This window comes from Rhamphochromis longiceps, linkage group LG15 (genome assembly GCF_057381845.1).
Source record: "Rhamphochromis longiceps isolate RC_006_pf linkage group LG15, R_longiceps_female_GT1.1, whole genome shotgun sequence".
Taxonomy (NCBI): domain Eukaryota; kingdom Metazoa; phylum Chordata; class Actinopteri; order Cichliformes; family Cichlidae; genus Rhamphochromis; species Rhamphochromis longiceps.
This window is the reverse complement of record NC_140571.1, coordinates 23,478,555-23,499,104: the sequence shown is the minus strand read 5'-3', so window position 1 is coordinate 23,499,104 and position 20,550 is coordinate 23,478,555. Positions and strand designations below refer to the sequence as shown.

Below are 20,550 nucleotides of genomic sequence, written 5' to 3'. Positions count from 1 at the left end.
TATAAAACAGTGATAGATATATAACAAACAGTATAGATCAGTAAATTCTACCCCAAAACTTCATAACTATAAAGTATTAAAGGTAATAACAGCACAATCCAGAAAGGTTACGTTTAATTTAGTTGCACAGTGACTTCCTGATGAATCATTTTGTTGTAATACAACACCATGTCCAAAGACTCCTCAGATCTAAAATAAAGGCAGGAAACGGACAATAAGTCAGCTAAATATAAAACAATCTATACTTATGAGGATATTTAATTGTTTAATTCAAAATTTTAACCATGTTTATAAATGGTTTTATTTTTGATGGACATTACAACACTAGATGCAATTTTTTTGACTCTGAAAATCAGAAAAAAAAAAAACCTAAGATCAAATAGATCATAGAGAAATATATTATTGTTTAGAAGAAAAGAGTTCAAAATGTCCACTGAAATAACATTATATGGTTGGTGAAACTTGTACCACAAAGTTTTCATCAGTTTAGAAAATGGCGTAACATAACATCAAGACTGTCATACTTACACCACAAAATCATCTGAAGAATAAAAAGAAAGACAGAAAGAAATCATTATCACTGATTTTAAAAATATCACAGCACACAACTCTGTCATTGCATATAAGTGTAATACTAAATCAGTATGAGAAATCATTACCTGACAAACTGAAAGTTTAAAAAGCTTGAAGAGTGTATCTTCTAAGTTATCATTGAGTTTGCAGTTCAGGAGTTTGTCCTCATAAAATAGACAGTCCACGGTGAGATGAACGTTTTGGTTGTTCACCTGTCTCTGACTTTTAGATACAACATAATGAGGATTGATGGTATGATGCATCACCACCAGAATCACTGGTTTACTACCTGTAAGCACAGACGCAACCAGATCAACTGAGTCGGAAACAAAGTGAAGCACATAAATTAAGTTTCTACTTTTGTAGCTCATACTGCAGACCATGAAGGCTGTTAAGCATGACCCTTTTGTCACAAATATGTTTTAGTTATTTCTATTTTTAATCCATTAGTTATCCATATTTATTTCTTATTACTTACAAATTTGTTATGAGAAATAAATATGTTAAATATACAGACGTGGATACCTTATATAAGACCAGGCAGATGCAGATAAACTTTAATTTTTAGGCTGTGGTCTCAAAATACATTTCTACAATTATTTAATTAATTATCCTGCTATTACACCATTCACATACAGTTACATTTCTCAGATTAAGTAATCTCATATAGTATTTCTTACAGGGCCGGTTGCTCAGGGCATCTGTGATGTCTGTTCCAACTCGTGAAACAACAGGACAGAAAACCAGAAGATAGTCACATTCTTCTGGAGAATTCACCTGAGTTTGACCAATTCTTTTGAGCATTTCAATAATGGGATAGTGAGCCTCATTTGTTCTTCCCGCCAACCAGACATGGAATGTTTTCCATGAAACTAAAGATGAAGGAACAGAAGATGTGGGTAGTTTTCCAAAGTAACTCTTTAAAACTGTTACATATCCACACAATGCTGTGCAATTATAACTGTAGTCATAATAAAAAGAAAATACACCCTTTTACAGAGTCATACTTATTGCTGCTAAAGATGGTTCTAGAAGCTACTGAATTACTGGTGTTCTTAGATTTCCACACACACACCTACATGCACGCATGCAAACTCAGCATTTATGTTCTGGCCACTTCTCTCATTCATCTTTATTTCCCTTTTGGTGTTTAAATTCTTTAATGCTACAGCTGCAACTTGCTCTATTCATCAGCAACTACAAAGTTAGTGTTGTGTTATGGAGGCAACATTAAGTGTTTCATAAAATAAGAAAATAGGTTGTATTTTTTCCCACCTTGCTCTACTTCTTCCTGGTCTCTGTATCGGGATTATGAAAGAGAAAGCAGCTTTTAGTCTGAATTTAACAATCCAATAAATACAGCTAGTTGGTTAATATGTAACAAGGTTAGTAAAAGGTGCTCAGTGTAAACCCTTACTAGAACCGGAAGACTAAGCTAAAAATAGAAAACAACCTTAGATGGATAGAAATCTATTACTCTAATGCATGGCAGAGAGGCAGCATTTCACAGCCTAAGAGAGATGTTTTTGTTTTTTAAAATTCAGATGTTTACTTACAATATCCTTTGGTAATCTCTTGTGTCTGACATTTTCTTCACCACACTGAAAAAACAATGAATGCTTGTCTATTCCAGTACTTTCACTTTTGATTTGCAAAGGGTCAGTCAGTAAACAGGTCCTTTCAGTGTCACATGATGCTGCTATCTGAAGACAGGCGTTATTCCTGTTCCCCTTTCACATGGCATCTTTTTACAGCATCTCCACCTAGTGGACGCACTATTTCATGAGAGGAACAAACCACAAAAGTGTTTGATGCAAGATAAAACAATGTCAATTGTGCATTTGAAATATACAGTATGTTCACAAAATGGGATTGGTGCCTCTGTACTTTCTAAAGATTACTGTGTTTAATAGAAAATAAAGAGCTGAAAGTTGCATGTAGCCACACTGATGCCACACCCAGTTCCAACCTGGTGCTTTGAAAAGTCACATGAGAAGCAAGGGCTGAATCTGACTGTAAAACACATTGTATTCTCAAATGGCGTTGACTTGTCAATCATAGCACAGGCCATCATAAAGCATACTCTGCTTTATCATCCTAAGGCAGGGACGGTACACCTGGGAGTTTATGTACATCTTCTAACACTTCTCATTGCTTTCTATGCCCTTATGTTGAGCACATTTAAGCAGCAGCACAACTTTGACATCAAAGACGAAGTGACACAGAAACACAGTGAAGACAGTTTTCCCATCCAATGCAACTGATGTGGTCATCTCCAAAGCTAATTCAGCAATGCCTAAATTGTGTCTGGGTGCTATAACTCTGGTCTTTTATTGGTCATTTTCATAATCTAATGTTGTTCAAGTGGTTTGTAGTATTCATTTTTTTATTATCTCTAATCACCTCAGAATTTGATATTGCTATTGCAACTATAAACCATTCATGAAAGAGACCTTAATGATCATGTAGTAAAGCTTTGATGTGAGAAGAAAAAAAGTTCTGCCAAGATGTGATTATAATTGTTAGCTGATTGAATAACTACTCATCTTCTGTAAAAATAGTTATAGAGGAAAACCCACAACTTTTTAATATTTGTGAAAGCCTGCAAGGAGAAAGTATAATTACAAACAAAAAAAGAGTTTTCACAGTCCAGCAGTGCATTGTTTTCTTCTTAAAATATCAGAACTTTGAAAGATACAACAGGTGTGTGGAACATGAGAACATAAACGTAGAATAAAAAAACGATAAATGCTAAAAATTATATATTTTTCTGGTTAATTTCCAGTGTTTTATACTGATCAAAACACTGTAAATAACCAAGTATTTCCAGTAAAAAGAAAAGTTTCATCTAATTTTTTACGTTTCATTTTTTGGAAAGTAATTCTAGAAAAAACAAAACCAAAGCAGACGACGTAAACAAAAGGTATAACAAAATATTTTGGGGAAAATGTAGCAAAGGTATCACTGCTAAAGATGTATACTGCATATGAGTTTTCTCTCTTTATTTTTTCTAAAATTAATAAATAAACTATTAAAACAAAGAGATAAATAAATGAATACAGAAAACACACACATATACGCATGATTTAATTTGTACTTGACAAATTATATAATCTCAACATTATAATCAAATAAAGCTGCATAATTATAACATAATAAATATAATAATATTATTATTACTATTAACAAATATGATTTATTTCAGAACTGAGTTTTTATTTATTAACCCCACCTCCACATTCACACACACACACACACACACAAACAAACAAACACACACACACACACACACACACACACACACACACACACACACACACACACACACACACACACACACACCCAAACTACAAACTTGAAATATAATGACATAATTTCATATTATCATCAAGTAAAGTGAATTTGTTCACATATCTATCAGCATAATCAGTTTTTACATCATTTCACTTCTATTCTACTTTTGCTAACTGATCAAGAGACTCATCTCTACAAACACCCACATCAGCTTTCACTTTCAGCGACTTTTTAACGTTTTAAAAATAGGCCTAAAAGTAATAGCAGAAGCAAAATTGTAGCAAGTACTATTGCCACCGTCAAAGGTATTATCCAACCTAAAAAAAAAAAAAAGAAAGAAAGAAGAAAAGAGCAATAAGTCTGGTATCATTTACAATTACCATTGTTATATTCTGATTAATCTGATTGACAGCGCTGCATATGGAAACAAATGTGATCAAGTTCAAAAGCTAAATTACATCACATTAGACAGTTAATGAAATTTAAACCAAAGAGGAATTCTACACTAAAACACTTTAGAAAAAATTCACTAAATTAAAAAGACAAAATATTACAGTCATACTTACGGTCCATGAAGTTCTGACAGGGAAACATCTGAAAGAAAGAATGAAAGAAATCAGCCACAGTGATCATCCTTTACTGATAATAAGCCTTGTGTTAGATCAGTCACTTACCTGAGTAGGAGGAGAAACCCGCAAAAATTTCTTCACCTCATGCCACATGATCTCATTCTGGTTGGAATTCAGGAGTTTGTCTTCATAAAACAGACAGTCCACAGTGAGGCGGACATGTGGGTTATCCACCTGTCTCCGGCTTTCACCCGCAACATAATCAGTATCGAAGGTATGATGCATCACTACCAGAATTGCTGGTTTATCACCTGAAAACACAAAGAAGAGAGGGTGAAATGATTGAAAACAAGAAATTCAAAATATGTTTTCCATCTGTAGCCTATGCTGTAAGAACATAAAAGCTGCATGTGGCTCTTTGCCTGAAGAGCCACATGTTGCTGAACCAGTTTTCTATGTAAATACTGCATGGGTGGATACCTAATGTAAGACCAGTCACATACAGTTGCATTTTTTAGAATACCTTCCCACAATCATTTATAAGATTCAATCAGTGCTAAATAATATAATGTAGCTTTTCTTACGGGGCATGTTGCTCAGGGCTTCTGTGATGTCGGTTCCAACTCGTGAAACAACAGGACAGAAAACCAGAATGTAGTCACATTCTTCTGGAGACTTCACCTCTCTTTGGCCAAAGGTGATCATCTTTCTAACAATGAAATGATGAGTCCCATTTGTCTTTCCCTCCACGAAGACGTAGAACTTTTCCCCCAAAGCTAAAGATTTGGGAAAAAAATTAGATAATTGTTCTTAACTTTGTGTAGCTGCACAGCTTCAAGCAAAAGAAGATAAACCTTGAGTCCATTCTGCAAGTTTCAAAATAATCTAAAAATTATGTCAACTTTTCACCTCAATGTTAATTACAGAATGTATAATGTATGAATGTACATTTTATTAATGTAGAAAATTTCATTAGACACAATGTGCTTAAATTAAAAGATAGGAAGATAAAAACTATGTAGTAATAAAATACAAGACAACACACACACACACATACACACAAAGAATTAACTGTAAGAATAAAAAGGTTTTAAGTACGTGTTTGAAGGTCTTCTTTGAAATAACAGGAAGTACCCTTAGCACACTTAGATCTAATTAGACCTGAAGAGATCTAATGGAAGTCCATCTAAGCAAAATAGATTTTTTTAGCTGCTCCCAAAATCTGTTTAAACTTTAAACCACAGAAGTAATCATAGACCTGCAGCTCTGCCCTTCAGTTTAGATTAGCATGGATTAGCATGCTAATACAATTTCCAGTTAAAAGAGAAAGTGAAACTAAGTTAAAACAATACAGAAAAAAACAGAGCATGTTTAGTGGCCTGCAACACCGTGGTGCTTTTAACCAGAGTTTAAAAGGTCAAAGACAATGCAGTCGCAGTCACAGAAGTGTAAGGATGCATTAACTGTTTGAGCAGTGCTGGTACGTCTAAAACTAGACGTAGACATGAAAAATGAGAGTAATTATGAGCAGCAGGAGCAATTATTTACATTTCTAGGCAGTGAATATACTGCAAGTCCAGTATGCACTCTCATTTAACCAAAAGCAATTCCAATTTTAGTTGCAAATTCTGCAATTCGCCAAACTTGAGGTTCCTTTTTACTAGTCTGCTGCATGGTGCTGTCAGGAAGTGTAAAGTGTTTGAGATTAAGTTAGAAAAAACAAATGTAATTGCTCACCATTTTCTTCATTTGTGCTTCTAAGTAGAGACGTGGAAAGAGAGAAAGGTGCCTTAGTCAGACTTTAACAAAGCTGAATAACTTCAGGTAAATATGCGTACATCCTGGTAACAGCTGTTCTTCGCAAACTTATAATAGAACACAGCATAAAAAAACAAATGAAAAAACCCCAAATCTTAGCAGTGTATAATCTGGGATTTAGCTTTTAACAGTCTGAGAAAAAGGATCTAAAACCAATATTTAAGAAGCTTACTTACGGAGTACTTTGATAAGATGTTGGTGTCTCTGCCATATTTTATCACACGCTCAAGACCAGTGAACACCCTTCCCCCACGTCCAGTCTTCCTTCCACTGTTTGTTGAAGGCAGCGTGTCAGTCACGGAACAGGAACTGCAGACATAACTGTGTGCTGAAGGAAATAAGATAAGAGCACAGCAGCAGCGGAGGAAATGTAGTTACTATAGTGTGCAATACAAAGACACTAGCAGTTACAATGTTGGGGTCTTCAAACTACATGTTCAAAAATTGGGGTTAATTGCACCACATAGCGTAGGTGTACACAATTAATATTTACCCAAGCTTTCACAACAACTTCTACTGTTTGTTCTTCTCAAGAAATATGACAAATATATCCACTGGGTGGCAGTGTTGTAAAAAGACAATCTGAAAGTGGCTCTGATTGGACTGAAGTCCAAAACACCAACTTCATGTGTCACTGAAAACTAATTTATTACATTTATTCTAACTAAGAGACAAGTGATGTCAAAATGTATTCCTTTTACTCAGTTCTCATACCAGCATAATGGTGTCAGGTATCTACCGATAACGAGTATGCAGTACCGAGGTTAACTGAGCTGTTAATTAAGCTTTGTGTTTTTTAATGTTTCAGGCAACGTCAGTCTCAACACAAATATTACTTCAATAATATGTTTTGAATGTAAATAATTCAAATAAATAACTAATAATTATTTATTAGTGACAACAGGACAAAAATATTTAAATTAAAAATGAACAAAAGCTATTTGCTTTATTATTTACAGTCACACTAGTTTCTTCTTTCCTTTTCTCAGTTTGAGTCCTTTTACTGCTCAACCATCACACACATGCACACAAACACATGCAACTGCTGACATTTAATAAAACTCATAGACTTGGGGACAACATGTTAAGTGCAGTAAAAGCATTTGTTGTTACACTACATGCACTGACAGTGAGAGTGAGCGAGAGAGAGAGAAATAGTAGTGTCAGCTCACTTGACCATAGCTGCTCTTAAGTTAAAAACATTTGCCAACATGCAAGTAAATACTGTTGGTTAGCCAGAGTGAAATGCCTCCAAGCTAATTTCACTTAGCCTTCATTTTCCTCTGTGTTGTCTTAGCTCTCTTGGTTACTGATGCTGCTTCTGCATGGCCTAGTAAACAAATTTGATAGTAATAAGAATAGATTGGCCATATCATCTTGTTTTCACTGGTATCAGATTCACGTTTTGAGTCCAGATCTGACAAATGTCAGATCCAAATATGTTTATATTTACATTACCTAAGAAAAAAATACTACATAAAGGAGATTCATGTATCCACACTGCAACACAGTGCATGTTCATATGGTATCAACTTGTCATTGGTTGTCCCGCCCCGTATCACACCCTGCACTACTGTTGTTTTTGACTCAAAGGAAGGGCTTCCACTCAGCTGCTCAGCAGACCATCATTTCATTTTTTATGTTTAGGACAGTTAATGCTAAAACATTTAAACTCTTTTGCTGTTTTATTTACATTTATTTACAGTGGCTTGTGCAATTCAACTCAGCTGTAAATAAACAAATATTTCCAGGATGTAGGAGCTGCACGCCATTATTTACTGATGTGAAAGTAATACAACAAAAAATACAATTCAATAACAGCAGAAGATATAAACAAAATGTAACAGGTCTGTATAAATTACAGGCAAAATGCAGTGAAGGTATTGGTGGTTAAAGGATGTAATGTTACGTAAGGGTTTACTCACACTTAGATCCAAGATAAATTAATAAGCGTAGACAAGCAACAGAAATATGAAACATTTGAATTTATTATTCACAAATGATTTCGTTTTGATAAGATTATTTGGACAAATCAGCAGAATTACGTCATAGAGATGATTTGCTTTTATTTATAGCTTCACCAAGTTGCAATATAACCAACAAGATACCCTGGATGTGTGAAGTGATTTTAGTAAACCAACACTGTATATCAGTACAGCAGTGCACAGTGTTGTTTTACAGGACAATTTGTTTTCATAGAAATGTGCATCTAGTTTGCTGTCTGCATTAATGACATGGCTAGAAAAATGTCCTAGTGCTCATCTAATAATCTTTCTCCTTATTATTGTTATTATTGTTGTTGTTGTTGTTGCTGAATCGATTACCTAAAATATGTGATTATGTACTTATTTCCAACTTAGCCTTGAACTTAGCCATATGACTCCTTGACCTTAAAAAATAGATTCCTTTTGGTTTTGCTATCCAGGGACTGCTCTCACAGCCCTATTTTCTTTTTTATTTCAGGACTGTTGAAATACACAAAGATCGCTACAGCAGTTAGAGCTGCAATCCGAAGTACTCGACGATTCTTCAAATCTAAAATGAAGAATAAAAGAGCAATGAGTTACCTCAGATCATTCTTATAGGCCAAACAATCCAAAGTCATTATTAGAATATTAAATTCTATGATTCAAAGTTTTGAACACCAAAAGACTATTTATAGTATACTTTAATATGTTTAAACTATATATTCCTCTTTGTTGTATACAGCAATGGCTTGGAGAATTAGTCTCAATCCATGAGCAAGTAGGCTTTATTCTAACATGCTGACTTATCAAGACAAAACAAAGAGGGATAATTACTTTAAAACGTGTCCCTTAGGGAAACACTCCTTAATGTTATAGTATGAAACTGGAACAATCATACTTACATTTGATCGTTCCAAACCACAAAACCTGAATAATAAAATGAAACAAAGAAATAAAGTATTTAAGTATATGCCAAAATAATTATGTGTAAACCTGATAACAGATCAATACATTTTGTCATTACCTGGAGAGTGGAAACTTCCAAAAATATCTCTATTTCATTCCACATCTTATTGTTACGTTTAGACTTGAGGAGCTTGCCATCATGAAACAGACAGTCCACAGTGAGGCGGACATTTGGGTTGGTCACTTGTCTCCGGCTTTCAGCTACAACATAATCGGGATTGAAGGTGGGATGCATCACCACCAGTATTACTGGTTTACCACCTGTAACCACAGAGACAACAGGATGAAATGATTCAGAACCATAACATAAACAAAAATTTGGATTACTCCATCTTTAGATTATACTGCAGGACATATAAGCTGAACATTCTTCTACAGTAAACAAGATCCTTCACCTCCGATTTCTTAATCCTTGTTTTTATTTTCTATTTTTTCATTAGTCCAAAAAAGATATGAGAATAGCCCTTATCTAAGAAACAATATTGACACTGGATTTGTCAGTAAATCTCCCCGGTTACTTAGAAGCACCAACTCCTTCACAATATTAGTGAAGACAATAGAAAAACTAATTCAATTTTCCTCACGGGGCATGTTGTCCAGAGCCTCTCCGATGTCCGTTCCAACTCGTGAAACAGCAGGACAGAAAACCAGAAGATAGTCGCATTCATTTAGAGCGTTCACCTCTGCTTGGCCAACATCTTTCAACCTTTCAACAATGTGACGATGAGCCCCATTTGTATTTCCAGCTTCAAAGATAAATAATTTTTTTCCCCGAAGCTAAAGATGGATGAAAAAGAATATTTTAGGCATATGCTTATAATTTTTATGCAGTTTATGTTGTGTGTGTGCCAGTTATATGAATCATGATCTAAATAAGCAAAAACTAAAGGAAGTGGGTGAATTACTGTCAGTGTGAATGTAGCTTTTTCCATGTGAGCTTTTCTTAATGAATGGAAATGCACATGTCAGCTAATCCAGGTGACTGGATTGGACACTAGATCAAGTGCTCCCCAAATCTAGTGAAACCACCGCCATAAGTCAAAGATTCACTCCTCCTTTACTTCTCTTTATGTCTTTAACAGTTCCCTATTATGCTGCAAAATGCTGCATTCACGAACTGTCAGCTGTATGGCGCCATCAAGTGTTTAACAAACGTAATAAAGTAAATGTATTTTCTCACCATTTTCTTCTTTCTTTTCTTTGCGTTGGGAAACAAGTGGAAGAAGAAATTAGCATTTAGTGGGAATTTAAAAAGTTGAACAATTCAGCCAGCAGGTAAATATGTGTCAGTGTTGGTAACACTGAAAGCTCTGCACGAGCTTTTACTGGATCCAGACAAAGTCAAAAACGAAAAAAGAAAGACCACCTTAGAAGAGTGTGTGCATGCACGTTAGAGATGAGGGAGCACTTCAAAGCCTTATATGGTTAGTTAATCATTTTAAAAGTCGACTTACGGAAGAGCTTGATACGTGACTCGTGTCACGGGCACACTGAAGACGCTAAAAGCCCCTCCCCGACCGCCTCTCAGTGCAGCACTTTCACTTTTGATTTGAGAAACAAAGACAAAACAGAGATGAGAATGTGTTTTGAGAGAGAAAAGACAAGAAAGGTAGGAGGTGTGAGTTATTGAAAATCATTGTAAATGTGTGTGATACAATATAAAGATGAACCTTGATAAAAAATTAAAAAGAAAAAACAGTTGTTTGTTCATCTCATTAGAATCTGCAATACTGATCACGACCACTGGGAAGCAGTGTTGTAGAAAAATGAAGTCAGTCCAAAACACAAGCTTCACCTGACACTGAAAGTTGAAGTAGAAAATATCAGTATCCCCCACCCAACAACTCAACTAACTACATTTATGCTGAAGAGAGACGAGTGGCATAAAATGTATTTCCAAAATTACAAATGTTTTTGTGCACACAGGCATTTTAAAATATTTTAATAACATCAACACTGATTAGTAAATCAATCAATATTTTAAATCTGAGTCACCTTACACGCTATGTGTGTCATTTACTGTTTACCTCGTGACGAAGGTGCGGTGCATCCACAACTATGTACTCTGAAGCACAATGATCCGAGTGAGATGCTACGGTATGACTTTAAACAGGCGCTTCATGCTTGAAAACCCTCCAATGTGGCTGAATTACATCAATTCTGCAAAGATGAGTCGGACAAAGTTCCCCCACGGTGCTCGAAAAGACTCTCAAATGCTTGATTGCAGTTGTTGCTGCTAAGGGTGGCCCAGCCAGTTAGTAGGCTTAGGCTCCCTTTTTCGCACAAGGCCATGTAGGATTAGATTTTTCCCTCTTTAATAATAAACACCTACATTTAAAACATTTTTCTTACTTGTGTTATCTTTGTGTAATATTTAAACTTGATTGATGATCTCATTTCAGTGTGACAAAAAATAGGAAATCAGGAATGAGGCAAATCACTTTTTCACATCACCATATTTATTGTTATTTATTAGTAAATTACATTTTTAGTAAAAAGTAAAAGGTTAATAAGATAAAGTACAGAAAAGCAACAAGACAGGAAAGATTTGTATTTATTCTTTATGAGCATAATTATGATAATACATTCAGCAGAATTATTTCACACATATGTTTTATTTGTACTTGACGACTTGTTAGTGCCTTCAGCATGAGCATGCTCGACCTTGTCTACTTGTGTAAGTGTCACTAGAATGATGACAAAAATGAATGCAATGATGAGTGCTACAATCAGTAGATGGTTCTTTATCCCTAAAATGAAGAAAAACAAAGATTATTAAAGGTGGTATTTTTTAATATTATATATAAAATACAAAACATAATGCAAATGGCAGAAACTGCAATTAAAATAATAATAATAATAATAATAATAATATCAAAGTTTCTATTTTCATGGGCCCATCTAAATCATTGAACTCAGGTGCTCCAATCACGTTCTTAACCTCTGATTTATCGAGTCAAGCACCCAGCCATGCAGACTGCTTCTACAAACATTTATGAAAGACCGAAAGACCAGGTCGCTCTCAGGAGCTCAGTAAATTTCAGTGTGGTACCATGATAGGATGCCACTGGTGCAACAAATTCAGTTGTGAAATTTTCTCATTATTAATGAATTAACAAAGTGGAAGTGATTGGGAACGACAGCAATTTAGCAGCAAAGATAAAGGCCACGTAAAGTCAGAGATTGCTGTCAACATCAGTGTCTGACTTCACAAATGTGCTTCTGGATTAATGGTCAAAAAATCCCATAAACACACTTCTAAACCTTGTACAATGTCTAGTTAAAGCTATTGAAGCTATGAAGCAATTGTATTTGAAAAGGTTGGGTCAATATCATATTTAATGGATTAAGAATGGGATGGGAATCAAGTTCATATGTGGGTCTTTGGCCCAGTGTTTTGAATTTATGAGGTTACGGTTCCTCGTGTTTTGAGAACCTCTGGTTTTTAGGTCTGGCTTCTTTGTAACTTTAGCTGGTTGCTATTTTCCTTGGTAATCTATAGTATTCTCTGTTCTTTTTATTCTTTAATATTCTACTTCATGTTCCTAGGTTATGATCAAGTTTAATCTGTGTGCTTTGGTAATGCAATAGCTATCATGTTTTATGATCCCTTTCTGTCTCCACAGTCATGTCTGGTCTGTTCAGTTGTGTTCCAAACGTGTGTCCATTCTGCCCTAATGTCCTCCTGTGTATCTAAACCCTCAGTTTGCATCTGTTCTGTGTAACTTTTGAGGTACTTTTCAGCTAATTTCACAGGTGGGATAACTACATACATTGTCATTTTAATCTGAATGTAAAACTGGGGCAAAAAAAAGCTGTAATTGGAAATTCATGGTTGTAGTCACACTTACAATTGACTATCCTGGTCAGCAAGTCAGAGCCCTAAAAAGGAAGAAGAAAAATTAGAATACAAATAACAAATTAACTGGAGCATTTGTAACAAACTGCAATGTTTGAATCATACCTACCTACCCACTACTTTATTTAAAACATCAATATTAGATAAGTTTTTTTTAGTCAGTACCTGAGTCTCCAAACTGAGAACTCCAAAATGATTCTTGATTTCAGCCCACATGTTGTCATTGAGACTGCAGTTAAGGAGGGTGCCATCATAAAAGAGACAATCCACAGTGAGGCAGACATCTGGGTCGTAGACCTGTCTGCTGCTTTTGGCTACAACACGACGAGTATCATGAGTGTGGTGCATCACCACCAGAATCACTGGTTTACCCACTATAAGGACAGAGACAGTGGGATCAGATGGTTCAAGAAAAGTGAAAAAACATTTAAGTTAGTTAAGTTACTAGATATTGAGCTGAGGCTGTAAGACATTAAAACTTTTCTTCATAACCCTTTACATTATTTCATCCATCCATTATTTTCCATCTACTTGTTCAACTGAATATCACACAGGAGCTTCCCATCTGACACACAAGAGAAAAAGACAACTAATGTAAGTAGGTCACATACAGGTAAATTACAACTTCTTACCATGACATTTCTCGTGATACCAATTTAACATTCATGGATTTAAATTACTTCCCTTTACTTGTGATGACAAAAGAAAACTAGTGTGATTTAACATTTCGTACGAGGTTTGTTGTTGAGAGCCTCTGTGATGTCTGTTCCAACTCGTGAAGCAATAGGACAAAAACCTAGAAGGTAGTCACAATCTTCAGGAGAGTCCACCTCAGTGTGGCCGATGTCTTTGAGTTTTTGAACAATTTGAGAATGAGCTCCATTTGTTCTTCCCGCCTTCCAGACATAGAATTTTTTCCACAAAACTAAAGATGAAAGAAAAAGAAATTTAAGTACATTATTCACCTGTAACATCATTTTGTACTACTTGAGCCAGATGGAGGTGAAAGAAATAACAAAATGATATCATCTATCAGTGGCTTTTTACATGGACTATTAAGGGTGCTGATTAGGATCTCCCCAAATGTGCTGAAACTACTGGAGTAATCACAAAGCACTCAGCTGCAGTGCTTTCATTTTAATAGGGTAGTGTAAATGACCACGGCAGACCCGGTGACATTAACATGCTCTGTTACCTTTATTGACACACAGAGCTGCAGCTCTCCCGCTGCCAGCTCAACATAACCACCAACAACACCACCACAGGACCCAGTGCTATGCTTAAGTCGGTGGGGCATGATTGCGGATGCCGTGCAGGTGCGTCCACCTTCCCTGCACGGCACCGCAGGCCACACCCAGCCACAGGTGGTTTAGTTATAACAGAAAATGAAAGTGAATTAAAACAAGGTGTGTCTTCTTCTTCTTTATTTATTTTGATTTTTGTTTGGTTATTAAAGCTCTTCATAATTATCATGGTAGAAGTATCAATAAATGATGTTTTATAATCACCAAATGCAGTTTAATGAATTTAACAAATACAGTCTTGAAAAATCTACTTGTTTTCTCACCTTGTTCCTGTTCCATGTCTCTAAGAAGGATCAAGAAACAGAAAGGAGCATTTTTCAGCATAATTATCCACAGACAAGGTGAATGTACATCACAAGCTCTCTTTAGTGGCAGCTGCCCTACAAAAGCTATCACTGGTATAGATGTCTGAAAAAAAAACCCAAGAGATACTAATCTGTATTATTATTCAGTTCAGTTCAGTGAGAAGATGAGAAAACCTAAATGTGCCACTGAATGATGCAGGAAACCCAACTCCTCCTTCTAAAGCACAAGTGCGCACTGCAAAAGTTCCACAGCCTTACTATCTGCACAGCAGACACAGAAAAAACAACTAAGTCCAGTATGATAACAGGAGCACCTCAATGTCAACCATATAGATGTAATTTAATATTTAACACTAAATCAACTGTGACTGCATAATTTCCTCAATAAAGTACTTTGATTGTAATTTATCGGTAATCTGCATTATTACATTGCATGGCAGAGAATAAGTAGTTCACAGCATCATGGGGTGAAAAAAGAAAGTAAAAGGTTACTTACAAAAGAGCTTGATAATTTCTTTCAATCTCTGGCATATCTTTCCTCAGGCTGCAGTAGAATGAAATGCAGTGTAAATGAAAGTCATGGTCACTGCAAAACTTTCACTTTCACATGTGCAGACAGCCACCCACTCATCCATCCACTTATCTGTTTTTTTCCTGCTTTTAGATGCTGAGCACTGGGAAATCTCCCAAACAGAAATATTTTCAGAACACTAAAGATGAAAAGGCTTCATTTAAAAAGGGTCAATTGGAGCATAATATTGCATCATATCACAGTACTTGAGTCAGATGATTTCATTTGATATTAGTGCCTTTTTTAAGTGAGCTACAAAGTGCCTTGGATACTAGGACCCAAAATTAGCTAAAATCACAGAAATAATGACGAACGACTGTGATGGAGTGATTTTGACAAAAGTTGTCATTGTTGTGCTTAAAACTGTAAACCTTGTCCTAATCTGCATGTTCAGCTATTTTTCTGTCCCTCCCCGACATCTAGGATGGTGGGGGATGGTAATAGCTATAGTGTTTAACTGCAGGCACATTGCATGTAAAGGTTCTGGTTTCTTTATTTAGAAGGAATGTTTACTTCCTGCCATTTATGGGCTCACCTGTGCTTGTATATGGTGGACCATTAAAGGGGTTAAGCGATATATGGGGGGTGAGGGAAGGTGACCCTTTTATGACTATAGATGTTGTTAAACGGCTGTAACCACATATGACTAGCAGGAAGTCATGAGTCACGTACACACACATGCACTCACATGCTCATACGTGCATACAGTCACACACACAGTGCCTTAACTTAGTGGTTCCCAAACTTTTTTTGCTGGGCCCCCCTTTGTTCTACAAGAAAAATATTGCCCCCCCCCCCCCCCCCTCTCTCTCTCTCGCACACGCGCTAACACATCCTCCAACCACACACGCCCATATTTTGCTCCATTGCGGTTTATTTCACACCTCAAACATTTAGTAAACAATTTAGCAAATACAAGTAATTCGCAGGTAGTAAGAAAATAAACTACTAACTCTTTTACGCTACGTCCGCAGCTGTTTCGTCCACACGTATGAGTTCATCACGCAACCTTAAAGGTATGTGCCTTTTTCCACGTCACGCTGTGCGCCACGTTATTGTTTACAGGAGATGAATTGCAGAATGGCAGATAGTCAGATTAACAGTATTTTGTCTCTATCTTCAGGTTTTACACGCTTACATATAAACAAGCAGTTACTGTCCCTCCATTTAGAAAGGCAGAGGCGTCACGGTGTGATTATTTTACATGTAGTTTTTTTTCCTGTGTAATAACATTGTTATCAATACATTTTTCAAAAAATGCCTCTCTGTGCAAAATGGGTTTAAAAACATAAACAATTGTGGGATGCTGTTTGTCCGTGATTTGAACCGAGGGAGCAAATCGTGGCAGGATCAGCCTGATATTATTTGTATCCCACTGTAACTTTACTGTATAAAGAGCTAACATCTCTAAAATGTCAGGAGTAGCTATTTATTACAAGTGTTTGTGAACTAAAAATCAAGAATGTGGGATACTGTTTGTCCGTTTTTTGAAGAGCCCAGCGCTGCTCTCGACGCAGGGAAAACCAATTCTGCAGGGGAGACCTACCTCGGCACTTGTGCAGGTGAAGCCAAAGGGAAGATTTGCTTCACCATATTTTCTAGTCTTTGGCTTAGAATGAAGTTGGTTTGGAAACATATTCAGCTATGCTTCATCTCCTGCTTTGCTTGTGTGGGCGCCCCATGCAAGCAGTGTCCAAGCGTTGTTTTGTTTTTTCCCTTTTCATGCCGCGCCCCCCCTGCAATGGCTCTGCCCCCCTAGGGGGCGGGCCCCACACTTTGGGAAATGTCTCCCTTAACTCTTAGGAGAAACCTTATGGGTTTTACAATGGGGTGTTTCTGTAACTGATATCTCTGAATAAAAGGCTGCGAGGGGACACTGTATTTTTTTAAGTTGGCTGAGATCAGGTGGGGAGTTTGTAGCTCCAAGATCCTGACCAGACCGGCTTCTCTTGCAAGTTAAAATGGACTGAGCTCTGAGTGTCTTGCTTTGTTCACGGGGATAAGTCTCTGAGTCACCGAGGCCAGCGAGTGCAGACCTAACAGACTGACTCTATCGAAGTACTTTCACTTTATATGTTAAGTTTCACTTATTAAAGAAAATGAAATTGAGGCAAAACAGAGTGTCTTTTCCCCTTCTTTCTCTGCATATATTTTAATCCCCACTTTTAACAGTAGAATATCAGAATCAGAATCGTGTTTATTGGCCAAGTATATGTGCAGACACATACAGGGAATTTGGTTCCGGTAGATGGAACACACACACACACACACACACACACACACACGTGTCTATATATACACATTACACATACATACACAAAGCTGTGTAAACCAACTATAAATAACAAATCTAAACTTATATTGTCACGGTCTGACTGGGGCAGACCGTATGTGTTGCAGAGGAGGACTCAAACGCAGACCAAAACGTAGTGTGGATAAACAAAACAAGCCGTTTATTGAGGCTAGCAATGAGGGTAAAAATAATCGGGCATCGGTGAAAACTAAACAATAACCTAAACTGGGTGAACTAATAACAAAACATGAAAAAGCTTAACCATAGTGAACTGACATGGGTACCTGGAGATGAGACATGGATGAGCAGACGACCTGACAATGGCATGCAGAAAACAAAGGGCTTAAATACATACATGAGGTGATCAGGGGAGGTGGAGACACATGGGGGAAACAGCTGACAGACATAAACCTAATGACAGGACCAGGAGAGGAAAGCTAAATACAATAAACAAAGAACACATGACATTGTCAGAATAAAACAGGAAATACTAAAACTAAAACATGACAACACAACTTAACAGACCTAATATGTGATGAATAAATACAAAACCCCAAAACATAGAAAACCCAGGAACAATAACTGCCTAAACTAAAGGCAGATAGGAAATAACACAAACTAAATCACATAACAAAATGAGACAAATACAAACATGAACTCAGAGCGCTGGGTCAGAGACCCAGCCTGTGACATATATACATAAAATACAGAAATGAATGAGGTGGAATGAATACTGCAAAATGTACATAAGGTGCAGCTGCAGTCTGGCAGTGGGAGCAGTGTGGCAGGTCAACTGTTAAGAAGGGAGATGGCGAGGGGAAAGAAACTGTTCCTGTGTCGGGTGGTCCTGGTCTGCAGGCTTCTGTACCGTCTGCCAGAGGGCAGCAGATCAAAAAGTCTGTGTGCAGGGTGTGAGGGGTCTGTGATGATTTTCCCTGCCCGTTTCCTGGTTCTTGAGAGGTACAGATCCTGGATGGAGGGCAGGGGGGTGCCGATGATCCTTTCTGCTGCCCGTACAGTCTGCTGCAGTCTGCTCCTGTCCTGTTTAGTGGCTGCTCCATACCAGACTGTGATGGAGGAGCACAGGACAGACTCAATGACCGCAGTGTAGAACTGGATCAGCAGCTCCTGTGGAAGACTGTACTTCCCCAGTTGTCTCAGGAAGTACATCCTCTGCTGGGTCTTTTTGAGGATGGCGTTGATGTTGGTCTCCCACTTCAGGTCCTGGGAGATGGTTGTACCCAGGAACTTGAAGGTCTTCACAGTCGACACAGGGCTGTCTGATATGGTGAGGGGGAGCAGAGTTGAGGGATGTCTCCTGAAGTCCACTGTCATCTCTACAGTCTTAAGAGTGTTCAGCTCCAGATTGTGCTGACTGCACCAGAGTACCAGCTGCTCAACTTCCTGCCGGTATGCAGACTCATCACCATCTTGAATGAGGCCAATGACGGTGGTGTCATCTGCAAACTTTAGGAGTTTGACAGCCGAGTTCTTGGAGGTGCAGTCGTTAGTGTAGAGGGAGAACAGTAGTGGTGAGAGGACACATCCTTGGGGGGCACCAATACTGAGGGACCGGGTTTCAGAGGTGATCTCCCCCAGCCTCACTTGTTGCTTTCTGTCTGTCAGGAAGCTGGTGATCCACTGACAGGTAGCTGGTGACACGCTGAGCTAGGAGAGTTTGGAGGAAAGAAGTTCAGGCACAATGGTGTTAAAAGCCGAACTAAAGTCCACAAACAGGACCCTGGCATAAGTTCCCGGGCGGTCAAGGTGTTGCAGGATGTAATGCAGCCCCATGTTCACTGCATCATCCACCGACCTGTTTGCCCGGTAAGCAAACTGCAGAGGGTCCAGCTGGTGGCCTGTAATGTCTTTCAGATGGGAAATATTACAGTGTCTCTCATATTTCTACATCATCAGCATTACTGATGAGACACAAGCTCCAGTTATACAAACTTATGAATGATTCATTATTTACTCTATAAGGTACCAAGCTTTAACCAACATTTAAAATAAATAACAGACAGAAATTCTATTTGTCATTTTATTCTCAAATAATAGAGTGATAAAAGTATCTGATTTGGTTATTAAAACACTAAAACCATATAGAGAGACTGTATTGATCTGACCATAATGGAAAAACCCATACTGGGTGTCATCTATCTAACCAACGTAAGATACAAAAACCTTTATAGAGTGAATATCATAAATGTATCTGTGACTCTGGTCTGTAAGTTAAAGTTTACTTATACGATTAGAACAATTGTTAGAAATAAATACAGATCGGATACACAAATCTGAAGGATTTATATTTATTTTTCACAATATACGTAATCACAATCATATGTAACACAATCAGCACAAAGCAGTATTATTTACATGGAATTTTGTTTCTGTTTAAAATTTCACGAGTCCTATTCTGTCAGTGTCCATGAGCGGTTGTGGACTCGTTTTATATTATGCATGTTTGCTGCACTCTGCTGCTGTTTTTGTCTTCTTCATGCTTGTGTATATATAGGCAAGTGGGTGTGTGTATGGGTGTGGATGAGCACTGGGGATCAGGCAGGCCTGGTAGGTGTGTCCCGTCTGGAAGCTGGCCACACCTGAAGCGGACGAGTACACACACCTGCAGCTAATGAGGCCTTGTCAGGGGAGCTACTTGAGAGTGTGGCTGAGCGCTCCTCAGCGCGGGATAATTGTGTGAGATGCTACGTTAGTCTTAAAGCTCAGTAAAGTTAGTGTGTGTATGCATGCAGCTGTATTGTGTCTTAACGGCTGCTTCTGTTTCCCCAGGAGACGTGTGGAACACCAGACAGCAGCCAGGACGGGGAGTGCTGAGACACCGGAGCGGAGAGCACAAAGACAAAGACTTTTCGGGGAAGACACGACACGGAAGTAAAGGGAAAGCACGGAGATTTATTATCATTTATCGCACTGTAAATAAACGCACCGTTTGCAGTGCGTTTTATTTCCCCCCACATCCCCACGGCTTGCCCTGGCAAACCGTGACATATTCACGCTCATGTCTCCTCAC

General features: G+C 37.6%; 3 protein-coding genes across 5 annotated transcripts; all 3 read right to left on the bottom strand.

Annotated features, from left to right (window-relative positions):
* On the bottom strand, positions 1-2,255 carry LOC146652677 (uncharacterized). The gene is made up of 6 exons (XM_085383291.1): positions 2,130-2,255; positions 1,849-1,871; positions 1,254-1,445; positions 660-862; positions 529-541; positions 1-189 (listed from the first exon to the last, which is right to left on the bottom strand). The coding sequence occupies exons 1-6, from the start codon at positions 2,159-2,161 to the stop codon at positions 146-148; spliced, it is 507 nt and encodes a 168-aa protein (XP_085239417.1). The 5' UTR covers positions 2,162-2,255; the 3' UTR covers positions 1-145.
* A 1,250-nt stretch (positions 2,256-3,505) lies between these two features.
* LOC146652675 (uncharacterized) lies at positions 3,506-16,913 on the bottom strand. Of its 3 annotated transcripts, XM_085383284.1 has the most exons (8): positions 16,773-16,910; positions 16,180-16,266; positions 15,152-15,199; positions 14,614-14,633; positions 13,780-13,971; positions 13,212-13,420; positions 13,039-13,069; positions 11,632-11,937 (listed from the first exon to the last, which is right to left on the bottom strand). In XM_085383284.1, exons 3-8 carry the CDS (start codon positions 15,184-15,186, stop codon positions 11,789-11,791), a joined length of 636 nt encoding a protein of 211 aa, XP_085239410.1. In that variant the 5' UTR covers positions 15,187-15,199; positions 16,180-16,266; positions 16,773-16,910; the 3' UTR covers positions 11,632-11,788. The 3 variants fall into 3 exon arrangements, with proteins under 3 accessions (XP_085239411.1, XP_085239410.1, XP_085239409.1); XM_085383285.1 differs by lacking the exons at positions 11,632-11,937; positions 13,039-13,069; positions 13,212-13,420; ... (2 more) ...; positions 15,152-15,199; positions 16,180-16,266 and adding exons at positions 3,506-4,184; positions 4,434-4,461; positions 4,542-4,747; ... (1 more) ...; positions 6,174-6,193; positions 6,431-6,582 and having other exon boundaries at positions 16,773-16,904; XM_085383283.1 differs by lacking the exon at positions 16,180-16,266 and having other exon boundaries at positions 16,773-16,913.
* Positions 6,625-10,681, bottom strand: LOC146652676 (uncharacterized). The gene is made up of 5 exons (XM_085383289.1): positions 10,642-10,681; positions 9,772-9,964; positions 9,246-9,448; positions 9,124-9,148; positions 6,625-8,789 (listed from the first exon to the last, which is right to left on the bottom strand). Exons 2-5 carry the CDS (start codon positions 9,776-9,778, stop codon positions 8,689-8,691), a joined length of 336 nt encoding a protein of 111 aa, XP_085239415.1. The 5' UTR covers positions 9,779-9,964; positions 10,642-10,681; the 3' UTR covers positions 6,625-8,688.
* Positions 16,914-20,550: the final 3,637 nt, after the last annotated feature.

What these genes read in the sequence shown, in the direction of transcription:
- LOC146652676 (XM_085383289.1), bottom strand. An exon ending in TGGAAGTTTCCACTCTCCAG is followed by an intron (nt 9,149 to 9,245) that starts GTAATGACAAAA and finishes TTTATTATTCAG; the next exon opens with GTTTTGTGGTTTGGAACGAT. An exon ending in GTGGTTTGGAACGATCAAAT is followed by an intron (nt 8,790 to 9,123) that starts GTAAGTATGATT and finishes TCTTCATTTTAG; the next exon opens with ATTTGAAGAATCGTCGAGTA.
- LOC146652677 (XM_085383291.1), bottom strand. Translation starts at nt 2,161, where the DNA reads ATGTCAGACACAAGAGATTACCAAAGGATATT. An exon ending in AGAGATTACCAAAGGATATT is followed by an intron (nt 1,872 to 2,129) that starts GTAAGTAAACAT and finishes ATCCCGATACAG; the next exon opens with AGACCAGGAAGAAGTAGAGC. An exon ending in CCAGGAAGAAGTAGAGCAAG is followed by an intron (nt 1,446 to 1,848) that starts GTGGGAAAAAAT and finishes CTTCATCTTTAG; the next exon opens with TTTCATGGAAAACATTCCAT.
- LOC146652675 (XM_085383283.1), bottom strand. Translation starts at nt 16,819, where the DNA reads ATGGTGAAGCAAATCTTCCCTTTGGCTTCACCTGCACAAGTGCCGAG. An exon ending in AGAAATTATCAAGCTCTTTT is followed by an intron (nt 14,634 to 15,151) that starts GTAAGTAACCTT and finishes GATCCTTCTTAG; the next exon opens with AGACATGGAACAGGAACAAG. An exon ending in AGACATGGAACAGGAACAAG is followed by an intron (nt 13,972 to 14,613) that starts GTGAGAAAACAA and finishes TTTCATCTTTAG; the next exon opens with TTTTGTGGAAAAAATTCTAT.